A 16,192-nucleotide genomic window follows, 5' to 3' on the forward strand; every position below is an offset into this window, starting at 1 on the left:
TTAAAGTATCTCAGCAACTTCCCCCCTTTCAAATCCATCTCAGTAGTCATATAAATTATTCTGGCTATTTAATTCTTCACTTCTTGCGGTGACACACTGTAACATTTGGTAAGACAATTAATTTTGGTTGTACATTCTCACTGAATTATTGGTGAAATAGTATCGCTCATTTTATTAGTATAAAATTATCAGGAAAGGCTTCTAAAGCTAGATTTCTGCAGACTAGGAAAATGCAGGGATGGGAAATGACACTGCATTTAAAGTCATTCTTCTGCCTCTAATTTTTGTTAAGTGTTTTACAGGTTGTAGCTGCCAAGCAATTTCGCCTGGAAACCTGAAAATCTAATACCCTGTATTAGGTACTCCCCGCTAAAGCAGTACGCTGAACCTGCTACTAGCAGCGGGGTTGCGAAAATTTCTGCTGCTCTTCTTGCCTGTGATATACGGTACAAGGGTTGGCCCTGATTTGGTCCACCTGCCAGCGGAGTTTAAAGTTTCCGAGGCTCGGAAGAACACAATGACTTGGATCAAACAGCCTAAATGGGAAGAAGGGTATTTCTGCTGCATCAAGGAAGCCGTTAAACTGCTGCTAAGCTAACTGTCTCTTTTTTATGCGTCCATGCACACGACTGACCTCTATCACTGACCAGAGATTATTTCTGACAATCCAGGATATTCCGAAAGCTTGGAGACATATGGCTGGAAAATGAAACGACCCTGGAGTGTGGCCACATCATTATTTTGTGTCGCGCGGTACCAGATGGGCAGCCAGTGAACGGTGCAGGGATGTGAATGGACAGTTTTGTAATGTGAATTTTTCCCCCGTAAGACTAAAACTGACTTGATTTCCCCCTCTTTTCTTTTGGTCTGTAGTACTTGCATTTTCCCCCTCTCTGCAATATCAGTTAACTCAACTTTGCGGTGGGGTGGCTAAAAATGAAGAGGATGAAGCCATCTCTATAATCTTAGGAAGTGTCGGAGGAGCCGCAGCGCCCGGGAAACTGCGGCTGCGACCCGCCGCGTCCTGCGCGGATTTCAGGGTTGATACAACGCAGATGTTTATGGAGCGGACGGTGCGCTGGGTCCGCCGTGGATAGAGACCCGGGCGCCGGGAGGGGTCCGCTCATCTCGCGGCAGCCTTGGAGGCCGCTGCTGCCTCTCATCCTCTGCCTTTTATTAACATTGTCCTCTTTCTTGAAAAGTCATGGAAGACGGCCCGCTGCCAGACCTCAGAGACATCGAGCTAAAGCTGGGGCGCAAAGTACCCGAGAGCCTAGTGCGCTCGCTCCGTGGGGAGGAGCCGGTTCCCCTGGAAAGGGACAGGGACCCCTGCGGGGGGAGCGGCGGCGGCGGTGGCGGCGGCTGCAGTAGCAGCAGCAGCAGCTGCAGCTTCCCTCCCTCCTTGTCGTCCTCCTCTTCGTCCTCCCCAACCTCTGGCTCCCCGCGACGTAGCCACTCCAGCGCCCTGGAGAGGCTGGAAACCAAGCTTCACCTCCTCAGGCAAGAGATGGTGAGTGTGGTGCGCCAGTTGTGGGAGAGGGGGTCCGGGTCGAAAGAGGGGACGGTGGGAAGTTGGGACTGGGGAAAGAGGGCGGCCGGGGCTGCAGAGCTGAGGGCTGGGCGCGTGGGAAATGCGGGGTGGAGGAGCGCGCAGCGGGCGCGCGTCTGGAGGCAGCCGCAGCGAGGTTTGTTTACCCCGGACTTTGCTCGTCCCGGGTCTGCTGACAGCAGAGCCTGCTTAGCTCTGTGTACTTTCTGATAGCACCCACTGGGTGCTTCGGCCTCCGACCATTTAGCTGCCAGTCCGCAGCCTCCCGGGCACTAGCCTGCGGAGGGTTTGCAGTTCCTGCACCCATCTGGGGCCTGCTGTGCGCCGTTCACACTTTCGGTTCAAGGGTGGCTCCGTCCGTTGCTCTTACTGCAAAAATACTTCCTGGTTTGCCGAGAGGTGGCGCGGCGGGGTCCCTGCAGCGCTCCTTCACTCAGGAGCCCCCTCCTCTTCCACCACTGCCGCCCCCGCCCCTTGGTGCAGCCGCTGGTCCAAGGCCACGGTTGAGCTGGTTTTCCACAGCTGGTTCAGAAAACAATGGCCCACTCGTCCTTGATGGCCTTTTGAATAGCTTGTTTCACTGTTTTGATCCGAGAGAGCAGGTGATCCCCAGGCCCAGGGATTTGCTAATGACCACTTCCTACCCCTCGCCCTCAGTCCTTAATCTGCAATTGTTTTCGGTGCTGTTTGTAAACGTTAGCCTAAGAATAGGACAATGGGGCTAGTACCAGGTCTGAGAATACTTGCTATTCCGGATGTACTCAGACGGAGACACATTTACCTACCATGAGCTCTTGGCAAGTCACTTCGCCTCTGTGGATCTCAGTTTATTTGTACAATGAACTGGTTGGAGGAAATGATTCCTTCCTAAATCCTTTGAAGAAAATGACCACAAAACAACAACATTTTCTACCAGTCTGGAGAGGAGCAAAGTTGCAACAGAGCGTCTCAGTCACCCAGAGGATGGTGAGAAGAATTTTCTGTGTAAACAACCCTGTCTACTGGGGCTTTGCATTAAAAAGAAGTAACCAGAGGTGTTGCCCTAGGTTCTCTCTTTCTGCAGTTGGAACACTCCCGGGGGGAATAAATTCCACAGCAGAAAGTAATCTTGGCAAATATATTTGTGCAAAAAGCCAGTCTCCAGAGATCATGGCCTATGTTTAGGATTTTCACCACACTGTCTACACAAAGGCTGTAGGATTTCTCTCTGAAAACCTCTCTCAAGATCTTTAAAGCTGCTCCACCTAAGGACTTTAGGTTTTATGTCTCAAGTATCCATTTTCTTCCCTCTTGGAATGTTCCAGATGTTGAAAGCGAATATATATATACAGGCACCTATATATGTATAGGTGTTTTTGTGTGCATATATATTCATATACAACATATAATGCAAATGATTTTATTATGATATTCATATTTCACTGTCTAAATACACACACACAGGTTATGCATCCTAGTTATTGGACAAGTATTTATTAAGCATTTACTATACCTGGTAATTAACTGGATGCTGGGAATACAAAATAAAAGTCAAGTAGCCTAGTCAGGGCTATCAGATCTCTTGCACTCATTTGCCACTTATTATTTGTAGGATATCAAGCCAAGTGTGTTGATGAACTCTGTAGCATAAAAATAATCTGGTTATTTTCAACTAAACACAAGTTCTAGACTTGCCTATTTTTCTTAATGAAAATGTCATAGAGTTAATAAAAATCTGTTTCCCCAAACCAGATTTTGCTATGTATAGTAGTTATGGTATATTAATAAATACATTTTTTAAAAGCAAACAGAAAGAGCAACAACAGCAGCGGCAACTGCTAAGTTGATCATTCCTTGTATTTTCACTGTGAAGCGTCAGCATCTGTGGACCTAGGAGAACTTATGCCAGAACAGGTGTTTTGGGTTCAACTTTGTAGTCAACGAAAGGTCTCCACTGAGCAAATGATGACATTGGCTCTGGGAGTTTGGAGGGGAGGGACTGAAAACAGGTATATTCCCTTGCCAGTGAGACAGTTTTCCCCCATTTTACATAAGTCTTGTGGGTGCTAAAAACCCCAGCTTCAGCATAATTGCAAAGCAACAGATTTGTTTTTATGTAGACTTGGCAGTTTTGTTATAAACACCAAACAGATGCAGTTCTGCAGTTCTCCCTGTCTCCTCCTCGCATCCCCATACAGAGAAGTTGGGCTATGATGTCTTAGTGGGGATTTTTATGTTCTTTTCCATCCTCTATTAGGAGCAGAGTTAACCTCCTTGCTATTATTCATGATCCCCATGTCATGCTTATTATTTTGAGTTATTCACACATTTTTCTTCTGGATGGTCTGGAATTATCAGGCTTGGGTCCTGCCTTCAGAATTCCCTCCTAAGAAACACCTTAGCCATGCACAAGCCTTTCTAGAGACTTCCAGGAATTGAGCCTCCCTTCTTTTCCTATTAGAATGGATGTGTGTATACATTGACACAATACAGCACAGCCTTGCAGGGAAGTAATCATCTCAATGCTTAAAGTTCTTTACACATACGAGATGTTATCATTGTCTCTCTCATCTCCTTTTATGCTTTTATGAATAATTTCCTTAACTCTTATCTGTAAATGTTACAACCTATGCTCTTAGAGGTCTGAGATGCAGTTGTAAAGGAAGCAAGTTGAAAGAGGTTGAAGAGGGGAGAGAAAGTGTTTCTGTGACCAAACTTCTTAATGTTGAAAACCTTATTGACATAAATAGCATCATACATATAATAACAGGTGTTGGAAGGAAAATATTGGAAAAGAAAATCCGCAGGCATATATTTGGTACAATAGGTCAATTCAAGCTAACCATCAGGATGTTTTGGGGGGAGGGAGCAAATTTTCCCAATGTGTATTTTTATTTTGAATTTAGAGATGAGGAAATTTGACAATACAATAAGCAAATGCAGAGATAGGCATAGGAAATTCATAATGCAATTGGAAAAAGAGGCCAAACCTCTTGGATGAAGTTTGCCCAATACCACTTGCTCACTACTTTTCAGTTCACAGAGTGTTTTAATATCTGTCACATCGTTTGAGCCTAAGGGCATGCTGGGAAAGAGGAAGTCATCCACATTTTACCAATAAGATCATTATGGTTTAGAGGTGGTTGAGAAAGCAGGCCAAGGTCACACAGCTAATTCATGAACAGAATCACAACTTGACCTCATATCATCTGACTCCATGTACTGTGCTTTCCCCCCAATTCCGGTCTGCATCCCAATAATTTCTCTTCAAAATACAGTATAGTTTTTATAAATCTGTGATATTTCGGCACTCCCTAGGGTACTAAGGGACCAACAAAAAGAAGCCCTCAGGATGCACATCAGGGGTTCATTCAGATATGGGTTCATTTAATAATCAGCAAATATTTATTTAGTGCCTACTGTGTACCAGGGCTGCCTTGACAGCTTGGGAACGTAGAACAAAATGCCTACTTTAAAAAGTCAGTCTTCAGAGGTCCTGCCCTATGTTTGAGGTTTTCATCCTACTGTCTATGCAAAGACTCCTTCTGCAGAATTTTCTTAAGAATGGGACTTTAAGTATTACTTATCAAATATTATTCAGAGTTTTACTTAATCTCTGTCAATACCTGTGTTCTACCACTTATCGCACTTTTCTTTTACAAGATGTTCAAAGGGTTTCAGTGCTTTCTCAATACGTCCATATCATACCTCTAGTTTGCGAGTGAAACTTATTTTCATCAGTATACTCTGTAAGAAATTTGAAATGCATAAGATTATAAGGGCAATGACTAAAGAATCGAAACCTGGAATTAGAAGGAGTCTAAAGCACTGCTCCCCCCACCACCCAGGTTTACCTTCCTAGATAATCCCTGTTCAGAAAATCAAAGTATAGTTTGGAATGAAGCTTATACTACCTGTCCATGCCACATTCTGGATTTTAGTCAATTCTGTATTAAGTTGGGATGGTTAATTCAGTGCCATTATGAGAACTAGTTTGAAAATATTGTGACCTGATTTCCATATTTTTGGAAATTATTTGCATAGCAGCTGTGTAATAGTAAGGTATAAACAATCTTGTTAGTTACTTATCTTTTCTTACCATTACAGCATTCAAATACCCCACCCAGTTCCTTAACTCTTGCTTTAATAATGTTGTCTAGGCAATACCCAGGACTAGACGCACACACACAGACATACAGACACATCCATGATGCTAGAAGAACAGAAATCAAAATGTCAAAATTTCTGAGAATGGTAGATTTATACTTGGTTTTTACTAATCCTTAGTCTTAGTGATCTTTTTCCTTGTTTTTCTCCCTATGTTAAATGGCTTGCTAATTTTGTAATAAAAAGAAAAATTATCTTATATTCCTTCAAAAAGATAATTTCATTAAATTAACTTCACCATTGCTTGGAACATGCTATAAAGCAGGCTAGGAGATTTCTATCATTTCTCCTATCATTTAGTTATTCTTAACAAAATAGTTTCAATAGTATTTTTACTATTTTACCATTTAGTTATTTTTTGAAGTTGGACCAAAATTTAAGGAAAACCCTTAGGTATATAATTGAGAAGCTATAAAGTAGAAGGCATGTTCTTTGGTGAGTTCACAAGATAACTGAAAAGATAAAATGGGGATATAATTTGGCCAGAGGAAGATTACAAACCAACACGTCAGCAAGGCGCATGATGCCACAGCAGAGCTCAGACAGTGCTGAGACCAACAGATAAGGCTGAGGAGATTTCTCACAGCAAATGTGCCTCATACCAGGAATTAAAAGTGCTGATAGCTATGCTAATTAAGGGCTTAATATTAGGGATAAAGACATCAAGGAGATGAGAAAATCTGATTCCTAACAGTGGCTTCTTCTGTCATTTTGCACATGGAATGTTATTATACTTATTTAATCTAATAAATGAATCTTGTCGAAACATGTTTCCTTACACAGTGGCTCAAAATTGACAACAGTGCAGACAAAGGTAGTAATGTTAACTCGCTAGAAATACATAGAATTTAGAGGATTTATACATAACTTGAAAACAGTGACATTTCTAAAAACTGATGAGCCCCGCCCTGTCCCTAGGAATGTATGTTGAATGATTGGTGCACACATGAGGAATATAATCTGACAAAAAAGAATTATCTTCCATTCCATTCAAGTTTCACAACCATACTGCCGTGATCTTGAGGGACCAGAAATTTTATGAAAATTTTTGAACTGATTATGTTCACTTCTGTGACAGCATAAAAACATATATTTTACTTTCCATTTTATAGTGATGAGTCACAATTAAAAGACTTTTTCGCACATTAAGACTTCAGTTTTTTAAGATACTACTTCTGAAACTGGAATTCATAGCTGGAGTCTCTAGGGTCGCTGAGAATTTGTTCCTTTTTTTGGTTTTTCTTTGAAGGGCGTTCCTTGTTGGTTTTCTTTAAAGCTTGTCCATTCACTGCCCAAGGGGTAGACCTCTGGTTTGGTGGGCCCTTCGTGGGTTTGGAATCAGATAAGCTGGGATTCCAGTCAAATCTAAAGCAAGTCAGTGCACAAACCAACAGGCCTCACAGGCTGCCAAGGCCCTACACCCTAATCCTGCAGGGACTTTCAGCTCATCGTCCCTCGAGCGAGGGCCTGTTTAGCTCTCAGTGGCCCTCATTCTAGTCTTGGCTCTTGCACTCACTGGTATGTGGCATTGAGAAAGTCATATAACCACTCTAGGACTCAGCTTTCTTGTTAACAAAGGGATAAATCATCTCTATTAAGACATTGTAAGAATTCAGTGAAATAATATAAAAAAATCAATGATTACATAGACATTCAAAAACAGTAAGGATGATGACAGTAATAGGTATTATGTCAATTACATGCCTGTTCTGTCAATGTTACACAAGTAGACTTGGGTGGGCAGTGTGGCTTTGGGACTGATGAAAGTATAAGCTCCTCCTCCACGAGACTATCATAGCACCTCCCATGTCATCAGCTCTTCCATAGAGACCATGCTTCTACACAAAAGCAAAAAAGAAATATGCATAGCCTTTCCCCAGCTTCAGTGCGAGCAGAGTACAGTAGCATAGATTAAGGAATTGTACATGGGGCCGGTCTGGTGGCGCAGTGGTTAAGTGTGCACGTCCGCTTCAGCGGCCTGGGCTTCGCCAGTTCGGATCCCGGGTGCGGACATGGCACCACTTGGCATGCCATGCTGTGGTAGGCGTCCCGCATATAAAGTAGAGGAAGATGGGCATGGATGTTAGCTCAGGGCCAGTCTTGCTCAGTAAAATGAGGAGGATTGGCAGCAGTTAGCTCAGGGCTAATCTTCCTCAAAAAAAAAAAGAAAAAAAGAATTGTACAACCTAATTTCCGGTAGCCTAGGAAGTCTAAGGAACAGAGACTGGTATATATTTACTTATAGTGAGAGCTTTCTATGTGCAAGGCACTGTATTAAACATTTTATATGTATTATCCCACTGAAACCTTACAATAATCTTAACTAAACATAATTTTCACAACTCTCTTATAGATAAAGCATTGAGGTTTATTGTTAATGCTCAAGACTACCGAGATAGTAAGGGGATGAGCTAGGCTGAGGTCACAATCTGAACTTTAAACCATGACTATGCTATTGCATGTCATGTTTTAGAGTACCTCAATGCTCATGTTGACACCCAGGATTAAATGGATATATCTGCTCTTCTTCCAAATTTCAAAACATTAAACATCTTAAACCGTATGCTTATTTACCATAAGCCCTCCTAGGAGGAACAAGAATTAAAGACAGTCTCTGTCTTAGGAAGACTCAAGATTTGGATGAACATATTCAAAAATCGCCTGGTGTCCAGCAATTATACCCTTTCTTTTTTTTTCCACTATCACCAAGATCTTCACAAATACTTCTTCCTGCACCACAAAAGCTGCTAGTGAAGAATTCCCTGCCCTGACCGGTTCCGGGCTCAGAGCTCAGTGGTGGAGCTCAATTATGTTCACGACTTAGAGTTTTAGTAGCTTACCCTTGGTAGCATTTTAGTTCCTTGAGAGATTCTGTTCAGGATAAAGCTTGGACCTTAGATAACTCACTTGAAGGAACTAGAAACTGAGAATCCTGACACCTGCCATGACTTCTTAAATGTATGTTTGCAACACATTGATCCAAATTGTGCTCTATGTAAACTATATTTATAGAATTCACAAGGAAAAAAGAAGGTTATGTTTTCAAACATACATTTCAAAAGTCTCAGTCTTAGACTTCAAAATGAAACCTAAGTAATTCATCTATTTAAAAAGGGGCTACATATTATACTGGGTCTTTATATATGGCTATTATTATGTTCATTTTACAGATAAGGCAACTAGGGCTTACAAGGGTTAAGGAATTTGACTAAGTCACTGTCAGTGGTTTCCCAGCCATTCATTCAAACAAGAACCGCTGTGAGCTGGCTATGTGCTGGATCCAAATCACTCCCCAACCATGCTTTTTCTAAGCACCATGAAGTGTGCCCATTTGTTATTAATGAACATTTTTATAGTAATATCATCACACGTCTACCGATGGCTCTTTTGGTATTCCTTTAAAAATATTGTTCCATTTTAAAAATTAAATGTATGCTTTCTCATCATAAAACTTCCAGAAACACAGACATATTGCAAAAAGAAAAACGAAAGTTCCCTCATCACCTACCCCTGATACTACACCTCCCCCATATTACTCTAGACCCCAAAGGAAACCGCTGCTGACAGTTTGGTGTGAATCCCCTCAGGTCTTTTTCTGTGTCTTTGCCTGCATATATATGCACATATATCCTACATAATTTTGGTGTGTTTGGATTTCATTTTCCTTATTTTATGTAGCAATATTTTACCGTGTTACCTGAGATTTACTGGATGATGACAACAAGCCAGTTAGTCCTGCAAACCATTCCCATGGATTATGTCATTTCATTCTCATGCTTCACCCACTTATGAGGTAGGCACTGTGGGGTGTTAGGTACTGTAGACAGATTCCTGATAGAGCTCTAGAAATGTTTATCTAGTCCATTTTATCTTATTCTGTCACTTCTCTTACATGAAACTCAACTAGTCACTAATTAAAAAGCAGAGGTAATTACTTTGCTTTTTTGATGTGATTATCCAAATATTTAATAGTTCTTTTTTTTTTCCTGCTGTTTCTCCCCAAATCCTCCAAGTACACAATTGTATATCTTAGTTATGGGTCCTTCCAGCTGTGGCATGTGGGACTCCGCCTCAGCATGGCCTGATGAGCAGTGCCCTGTCCTCGCCTAGGATCCGAACAAGCGAAGCCCTGGGCTGCCAAAGCAGAGAGTGCGAACTTAACCACTTGGCCACAGGGCTGGCCCCTAATAGTTCTTTTAGAAAGTAAATTCCATCCATAGAAATATGAACTAATCAGAACACCTCATTCTTCAATTGAAGAAATAACTAAGTCTTCAAATTGGAATGTAATTCTCAATGACTGACCATTTTAACCTAACCTTCTTGTTGAGTTTTCTTCTGGTAATAATAATATTAATAAAACCTCTCAAACTTGGACCAAAAGGCTAACACGACACAAGGTGATCCATGCCACATGGAGAAGGCAGAATGGCCACCCAAGACTTGTGCGCCTTCAGTCCTCATGGCGCAAAAACATCTTAGGTTTGTTCAGACTTTGGAACACATTTGACTCTTCAATTGCAGAAATAATTAGTATCCTTCAAATTGGGTCTTACAAGAAAGGGATGTGTAAAAGTAGATCTATAATATATTACTGAGGGATAAGCGCTGTCTCTGAAGGTCCACGTCACGTGGAGAGCTGGAAAACTGGTGAAGCAAGGGATTAGGGGGAGAGCGAGGCAGGAATTTGATGGTGTCCTGGCATTGTTGGACCCAGGGCTTCATTTGGCCGCTTCACGGCAGCCATTTCCCTTAACTGTCTTGGTTGGGTCAGCCGGCCTCCACTGCAGTTCAGCCTATATTCTGACACATTTTATTCTTGACAGTGTTAATCCCATAAATCAGAAGTTGGTCATATTGAATGATCTCTGATGTCTTATAATTGATTTCAGATTTTTAGAGGCTAACCATTTCCCTGATTTCTAAGTTCTAGGGGTACATCACATTCACCTGCATGCCCCCCTCTACTATCAGCATCAGGTTGCTTTTGTAAAATAATTTTTAAAAAACATTTGCTGGATAATCTGTCTTATTTTTATGTAAACTAAAAATGATCAGGATTATCTATTTGTAATTAAAATTGTGAAATGTTCTTTTTCTCTCTGTATTTTAAATTAGGATATCTGAAGTGAGCCAGATTTAAATCTTTAACTTTTCATATATTTATTGAGCAGAATAAAATTGGTGATATATTAATAGCCACCTCAATGAACTCATAAAAAAGGTTTTAACACCACCGTCCAAAACAGTGAGATAGGTCTGTTATAACTCAGTGATTGCTAGCCCAGGCTATTATCTAACAGTTTCCCTGATTTTTTTTTTTTAATTTTTCAAAAGAAGTTTAACTAAACTTGTCTACACTGATATGTTGTTTTAGTGCCAACCAAAGGTTGAGACCAAAATTGAGATGGAAAGCCCCTCCTCATGGCCATAAGTCCAACTTTCAAAGCTACTCAATTCACAGGACTGCTTGTAGTTCCTTTACTGAGAATTTAAACATACATAGTTACTGTTGGCTTTTTATTAGTGTGAAGCGTACTTTGTTTCCAAGTTTTCTCTTAATTTCATAACATTTTACAAGCATTATTATTAAAATGATACATGCTGTTACTAAAACATGCAAACAGTATAAAAGGATCTAAAGTGGAAAATGAAAGTTCCCCACTTCCCTTTTCCCAATTTCCACTCCCTAGAGATAACTGCTATGAATATTTTATGTATCCTCCTAGAAATTTTCTGAATATTTGCAAGCACGCCTTTAGTTTCTTATATAATTTTAGCTATAATTATAGACATGTATTTGTGAAAGTATTTGTGGATGTATATAGGTGTGTATAATTTTAAAGTTGAAACTCTTAGGAACTCATGTTGCAGCTATTTTTCTAGCTTCAGCAAATTATATATTGCTTTCAAAGCACAACTTACAGTGCTGCCACTTTGGATGGATTATTGGCAAAGGACAGCGGTCAGAGAGAGCCTTTCTATTTGTATAAAAAATATTGCAGGGGCTGGCCCGGTGGCCGAATGGTTAAGTTCGCGCACTCTGCTGCAGGCGGCCCAGTGTTTCCTTGGTTCGAATCCTGGGTGCGGACATGGCACTGCTCATCAAACCACGCTGAGGCAGTGTCCCACATACCACAACTAGAAGGACCCACAACGAAGAACATACAACTATGTCCCCGGGGGGCTTTGGGGAGAAAAAGGAAAAAAAAAATCTTTAAAAAAAAAATACATTGCAGTTGATGAGGCAAAAACAGACTCAATAATCTCTAGAAGTGGAAAAGAGAACCAGAGAACCCTAGGGTGGGGAGAAACTTCAGAGGTCATCTAGACCAATTTCCCACTGGCATCCTCATCAATTGGCCAGCTATCTTTTGCTTGAACTTCTTGAGTGATGGGGACTTCACTGGCTCCCAAGCCAGACCTTTCCTTTTCAGACACCTCTATTCATAATATTGGTTAACTGGCAATTCCAGTGGTTCATCAAAAGACAAACTATAATCATTCACCCTGGGGGAAAGAAAATGCTCCAGCATGTGTGCCTACAAGCTATGGATTTATAACTGAAGATGGAAGTTATATCAGGTATAAAATACAATGAAAGCTCAATGAGTTTCTCCTAGTTTATATGTATATGACTAAAATAAAAGACTTTCTTGCTTTTTGTGCAAAATGGGAAAAGCATGGCAATGCCGTGTATTGGCAAGGATGGAGAAGTGGGCCCTTTCCTGTACTGTTGCTCGAAGTGCATGTTCAAGGCATCTTCAGAGGTAAACTTGACACTGTATTAAAAAAGATACTCCTTGATATAGCAATTCTGGTGCCAGTAATACTTAGGATAAACATAGAAATTTATCCTAAGGAAATAATAATGAATTTGTACAAAAATATAGTTTAAGTGTGTACCTTTGGTATTATATATGATTGCAAAAAATTAGAATAATCTAAATGACTAATAATGTAGGTTATGTGCATATGATAGAAATTTGTGCAGCTATTAAAATTATGTTGTAAAATTACTTATGGAAGAGAGAACATGGTGATGGATATTTACATGCTTAGAACAAAAGGCTGGAATAAAATACTATATAATGTTAACAGTGGTATCATTGGATGGTGGGGTTATGGGGACTCTTTTTGTTTTTCTGTTGAGATCTTTTGTTTTATCCAGTTTCTCTGCACTGAGTACATATTGTATTTTGATAAGAAAAAAATACATAGATATTTAAAAAAATAAAAGTAAAAGAATATGGGCTGTAGAATAAGGTAGAGCTGAATTCAAGGAATCATGGTCCTGCCTTTTACCAGCTGTGTGTCTGTAAGCACATAATAGTTTAACATGTGTAAAGTAGCCGGGATTCTGCCTGTTAAATAATAAGCACTCATTAAGCATCTTTTTTATTTTTTTGTCCTTCCCATTTGATGAATGGCCTAACTCTTTCATCCTTATAGGAAAAGATGAGACTGGATTTTTTTCCTCCTGTTTATCTTTCTCTTTCTTTCTTCTATTCTATTTCGGAGTTGCTAAATTTGGCATTGCGCATCCCTGCACAGAAGCAACTCCTGGCATGATTAGTGCCCAAGTAAGAACTGGCCACTTCAACTCTGGAATGTCCTCTCTGTAGAAAAAAGTGAATTAAAGGCCAACTGGCCCCTCAGGATTTTAGTCGTAGTGGCTGATGCTAATTATGAACAAGTTCACCACAAAAAGGGAATGGAGCTGACAACTCCTCTCAGAAATATTTACGAAGCATTCCACAGTCTCTTTACATGAGCCTTATGCTTCTTGACAGAAACTGAGTGAGTAGAAAATATTAGGATTCGGATAGATGTTCATATAGGTTTTTAGAGAGAAAGTCACTGCTCAGAATGCAGAAAAGGATAAAAAATAACTGACTCAGACAAAGCCCTTTTTAGGATTTCATGGGCAAGGATCAGAAACCATCCTCTAGTCTTCTACCATTTTAAAAGGTGATGATAAAATTGTATTGCAAAGAAATAATACGCAAGGAGCCACCAAGTATAACTTCATTTAAACACTTAGATCAGTGATTTTAGTTACACTATAACTTAACAATTTAATGGTGGATTAAATATTATTCATTGATAAAAATCTTTCTGTAATCGAAGCACATTATTATTTAAAATATATATATATATTTTTTTTTTTGGAGGAAGACTAGCCCTGAGCTAACATCTGCCAATCTTCCTCTTTTTGCTGAGGAAGGCTGGCCCTGAGCTAACATCCGTGCCCATCTTCCTCCACTTTATATGTGGGATGCCTGCCACAGCATAGCTTGCCAAGCGGTGCCATGTCCGCACCTGGGATCCAAACTGGCGAACCCCAGGCCACTGAAGCGGAACGTGCAAACTTAACCGCTGGGCCACCAGGCCGGCCCCTATATTTAAAATATACTTGTAAGTCTCTGAGGCTAAAGATTTCCGCAGGGTGAAAGTCTGAGAAAATTCTATGTACATAACTTTATTTGTCACTTTCCTATTGTGCCAAATTTTAGGCTATTTCAACTCAGTTAATAATGTTGCTCACTGTTGTTTTCTCCCTCAAAGTAAACACCTTGAGGATAGGGGCTAGCACTAAGTAATGCTTGTATTCCCCTAATGCCCCACCAGTTATTTAGGGACTCAGCCACTGTTTACTGTGTAAATTAACGTACATCTTAGTCCTGCTTCTAACTTTTATGTTTGGAGTATATTAGCAACATTCTCTTTTTGGACTGGAATATAGAGCCCCAGTCCCCCCTTTGCCTCCCACAAGCTGATCACCTGGAATTCAGGTTCTTAGTTAAAGAAAGAGTAGAACACCTTTGTAATATCTGTTACTGTGACACTTGACTTAAAAAAAAAAAGAAAGAAAGAAAAAAGGGAACTTTTCTGCCTGCTTTGAAGTCATAAAGCAGGATTTCTTCTTGGTGGCAGGACCCACTCTGTCCTCAGATATTGTCAGCCTTGGGAACCACTGTTCTCAGGGGTACTGGCAGAACATAGAAACGAAAGAGTTGCTTTTCTTCTCTGATAGTGTACAAAGAAAATGCACATTTTAGTTTTTGCCATCCCTCTTTCTACTCTGGAATGAGGTTTTGAAATTTTAGAGTGAAAAGAAAGAATTTAGAAGGAAAAAAAGACATTTTTTATAGGGTTTTTTTTTTTTTTTTGAGGAAGATTAGCCCTGAGCTAATATCTGCCGTCAATCCTCCTCTTTTTGCTGAGGAAAATTGGCCATGAGCTAACATTGTGCCCATCTTCCTCTATTTTATATGTGGGACACCTGCCACAGCATGGCTTGACAAGTGGGGTGTAGGTCCACGCCCAGGATCCAAACTGGTGGACCCCGGGCAGCCGAAGCAGAATGTGAGAATGTAACTGCTGTGCCACTGGGACAGCCCCTATTTATAGTATTTTTATAGCATACATATGATAAATCGTCCAGTGAATGTGGTTTTGGTTGAAAATAAATAATCATTTCTTTTGGCAGCCTAATTTAGTACTTAGGTAGTGTTAATGGTAGGGCATTAATTCTCTGACTATCCTTGGCACGGCCCCTAGTATAGACTTGGGGACTTATGAGTACAATGTGAGTTGGGCACAAGCCCAGATGAGTAAGTTGGATGGACAGAATGAGAAAAGCTAGATTTCTTGAGTATTCATTATAAGATATTAGAATTGGAAGGAGTTTCAAGGAATCAACCCATTTTTCTGTTTTTAATTTGGAACTAGATTCAAAAGATGAAAAATGCTACCAAATATTCTACTATTGCTACTAAACAAGCAACTGCACGTGTTTCCTTTTGGATTTTTTTGTCCCTACATGAACTTTTAAAAATACTTTCCTGGACTGGCCCAGTGGTGTAATAGTTAAGTTCGCATGCTCTGCTTCGGCGGCCTGGGGTTCACAGGTTTGGATCTTGGGCGTGGACCTACACACCGCTTGTCAAGCCATGCTGTGGTGGCATCCCACATACAAAATGGAGGAGGAGTGGCACAAATGTTAGCTCAGGAAAATCTTCCTCAAGCAAAAACAAGAAGATTGGCAATGGCTATTAGCTCAGGGCCAATCTTCCTCATCAAAAACAAACAAACAATAAAACCCCTTTCCCAAAGGTGTTAGTTTTACTACCTTCCAAGAAGCTACACTACATGGGCTTTTGCTGTTTTTAATCTCCATCTTTATTTGTATCATCCATAAGAGGAGTTCCACATATGTTGCAAAATTTTAAAAAACCTTTATTTTGGGGGCCAGCCCAGTGGTGTGATGCTTGGGTTTGCACACTGCACTTTGGCAGCCTGGGGTTTGCAAGTTTGGATCCCAGGCACGGACCTGCACACTGCTCATCAAGCCATGCAGTGGTGGCATCCCACATGCAAAATGAACGCAGATTGGCACAGATGTTAGGTCAGGGACAATCTCCCTCAGGCAAAAAGAGGGAGATTGGCAACAGATGTTAGCTCAGGTCCAATCCTCCTCACACGCACCAAAAA

The 16,192-nt window shown here is 40.7% G+C and overlaps 1 protein-coding gene across 1 annotated transcript in view; it reads left to right on the forward strand.

Moving 5' to 3' along the window:
- The first annotated feature begins 292 nt into the window (after positions 1-292).
- LURAP1L (leucine rich adaptor protein 1 like) overlaps positions 293-16,192 on the forward strand; it is a 48,584-nt gene continuing 32,684 nt past the window's right edge. Inside the window, exon 1 of the mRNA XM_008534487.2 lies at positions 293-1,510. Within this exon, the coding sequence (XP_008532709.1) occupies positions 1,205-1,510 (306 nt within the window). The 5' untranslated portion in view covers positions 293-1,204. The remainder of the gene's footprint in view (positions 1,511-16,192) is intronic.

This window comes from Equus przewalskii, chromosome 22, assembly GCF_037783145.1.
Source record: "Equus przewalskii isolate Varuska chromosome 22, EquPr2, whole genome shotgun sequence".
Classification (NCBI taxonomy): domain Eukaryota; kingdom Metazoa; phylum Chordata; class Mammalia; order Perissodactyla; family Equidae; genus Equus; species Equus przewalskii.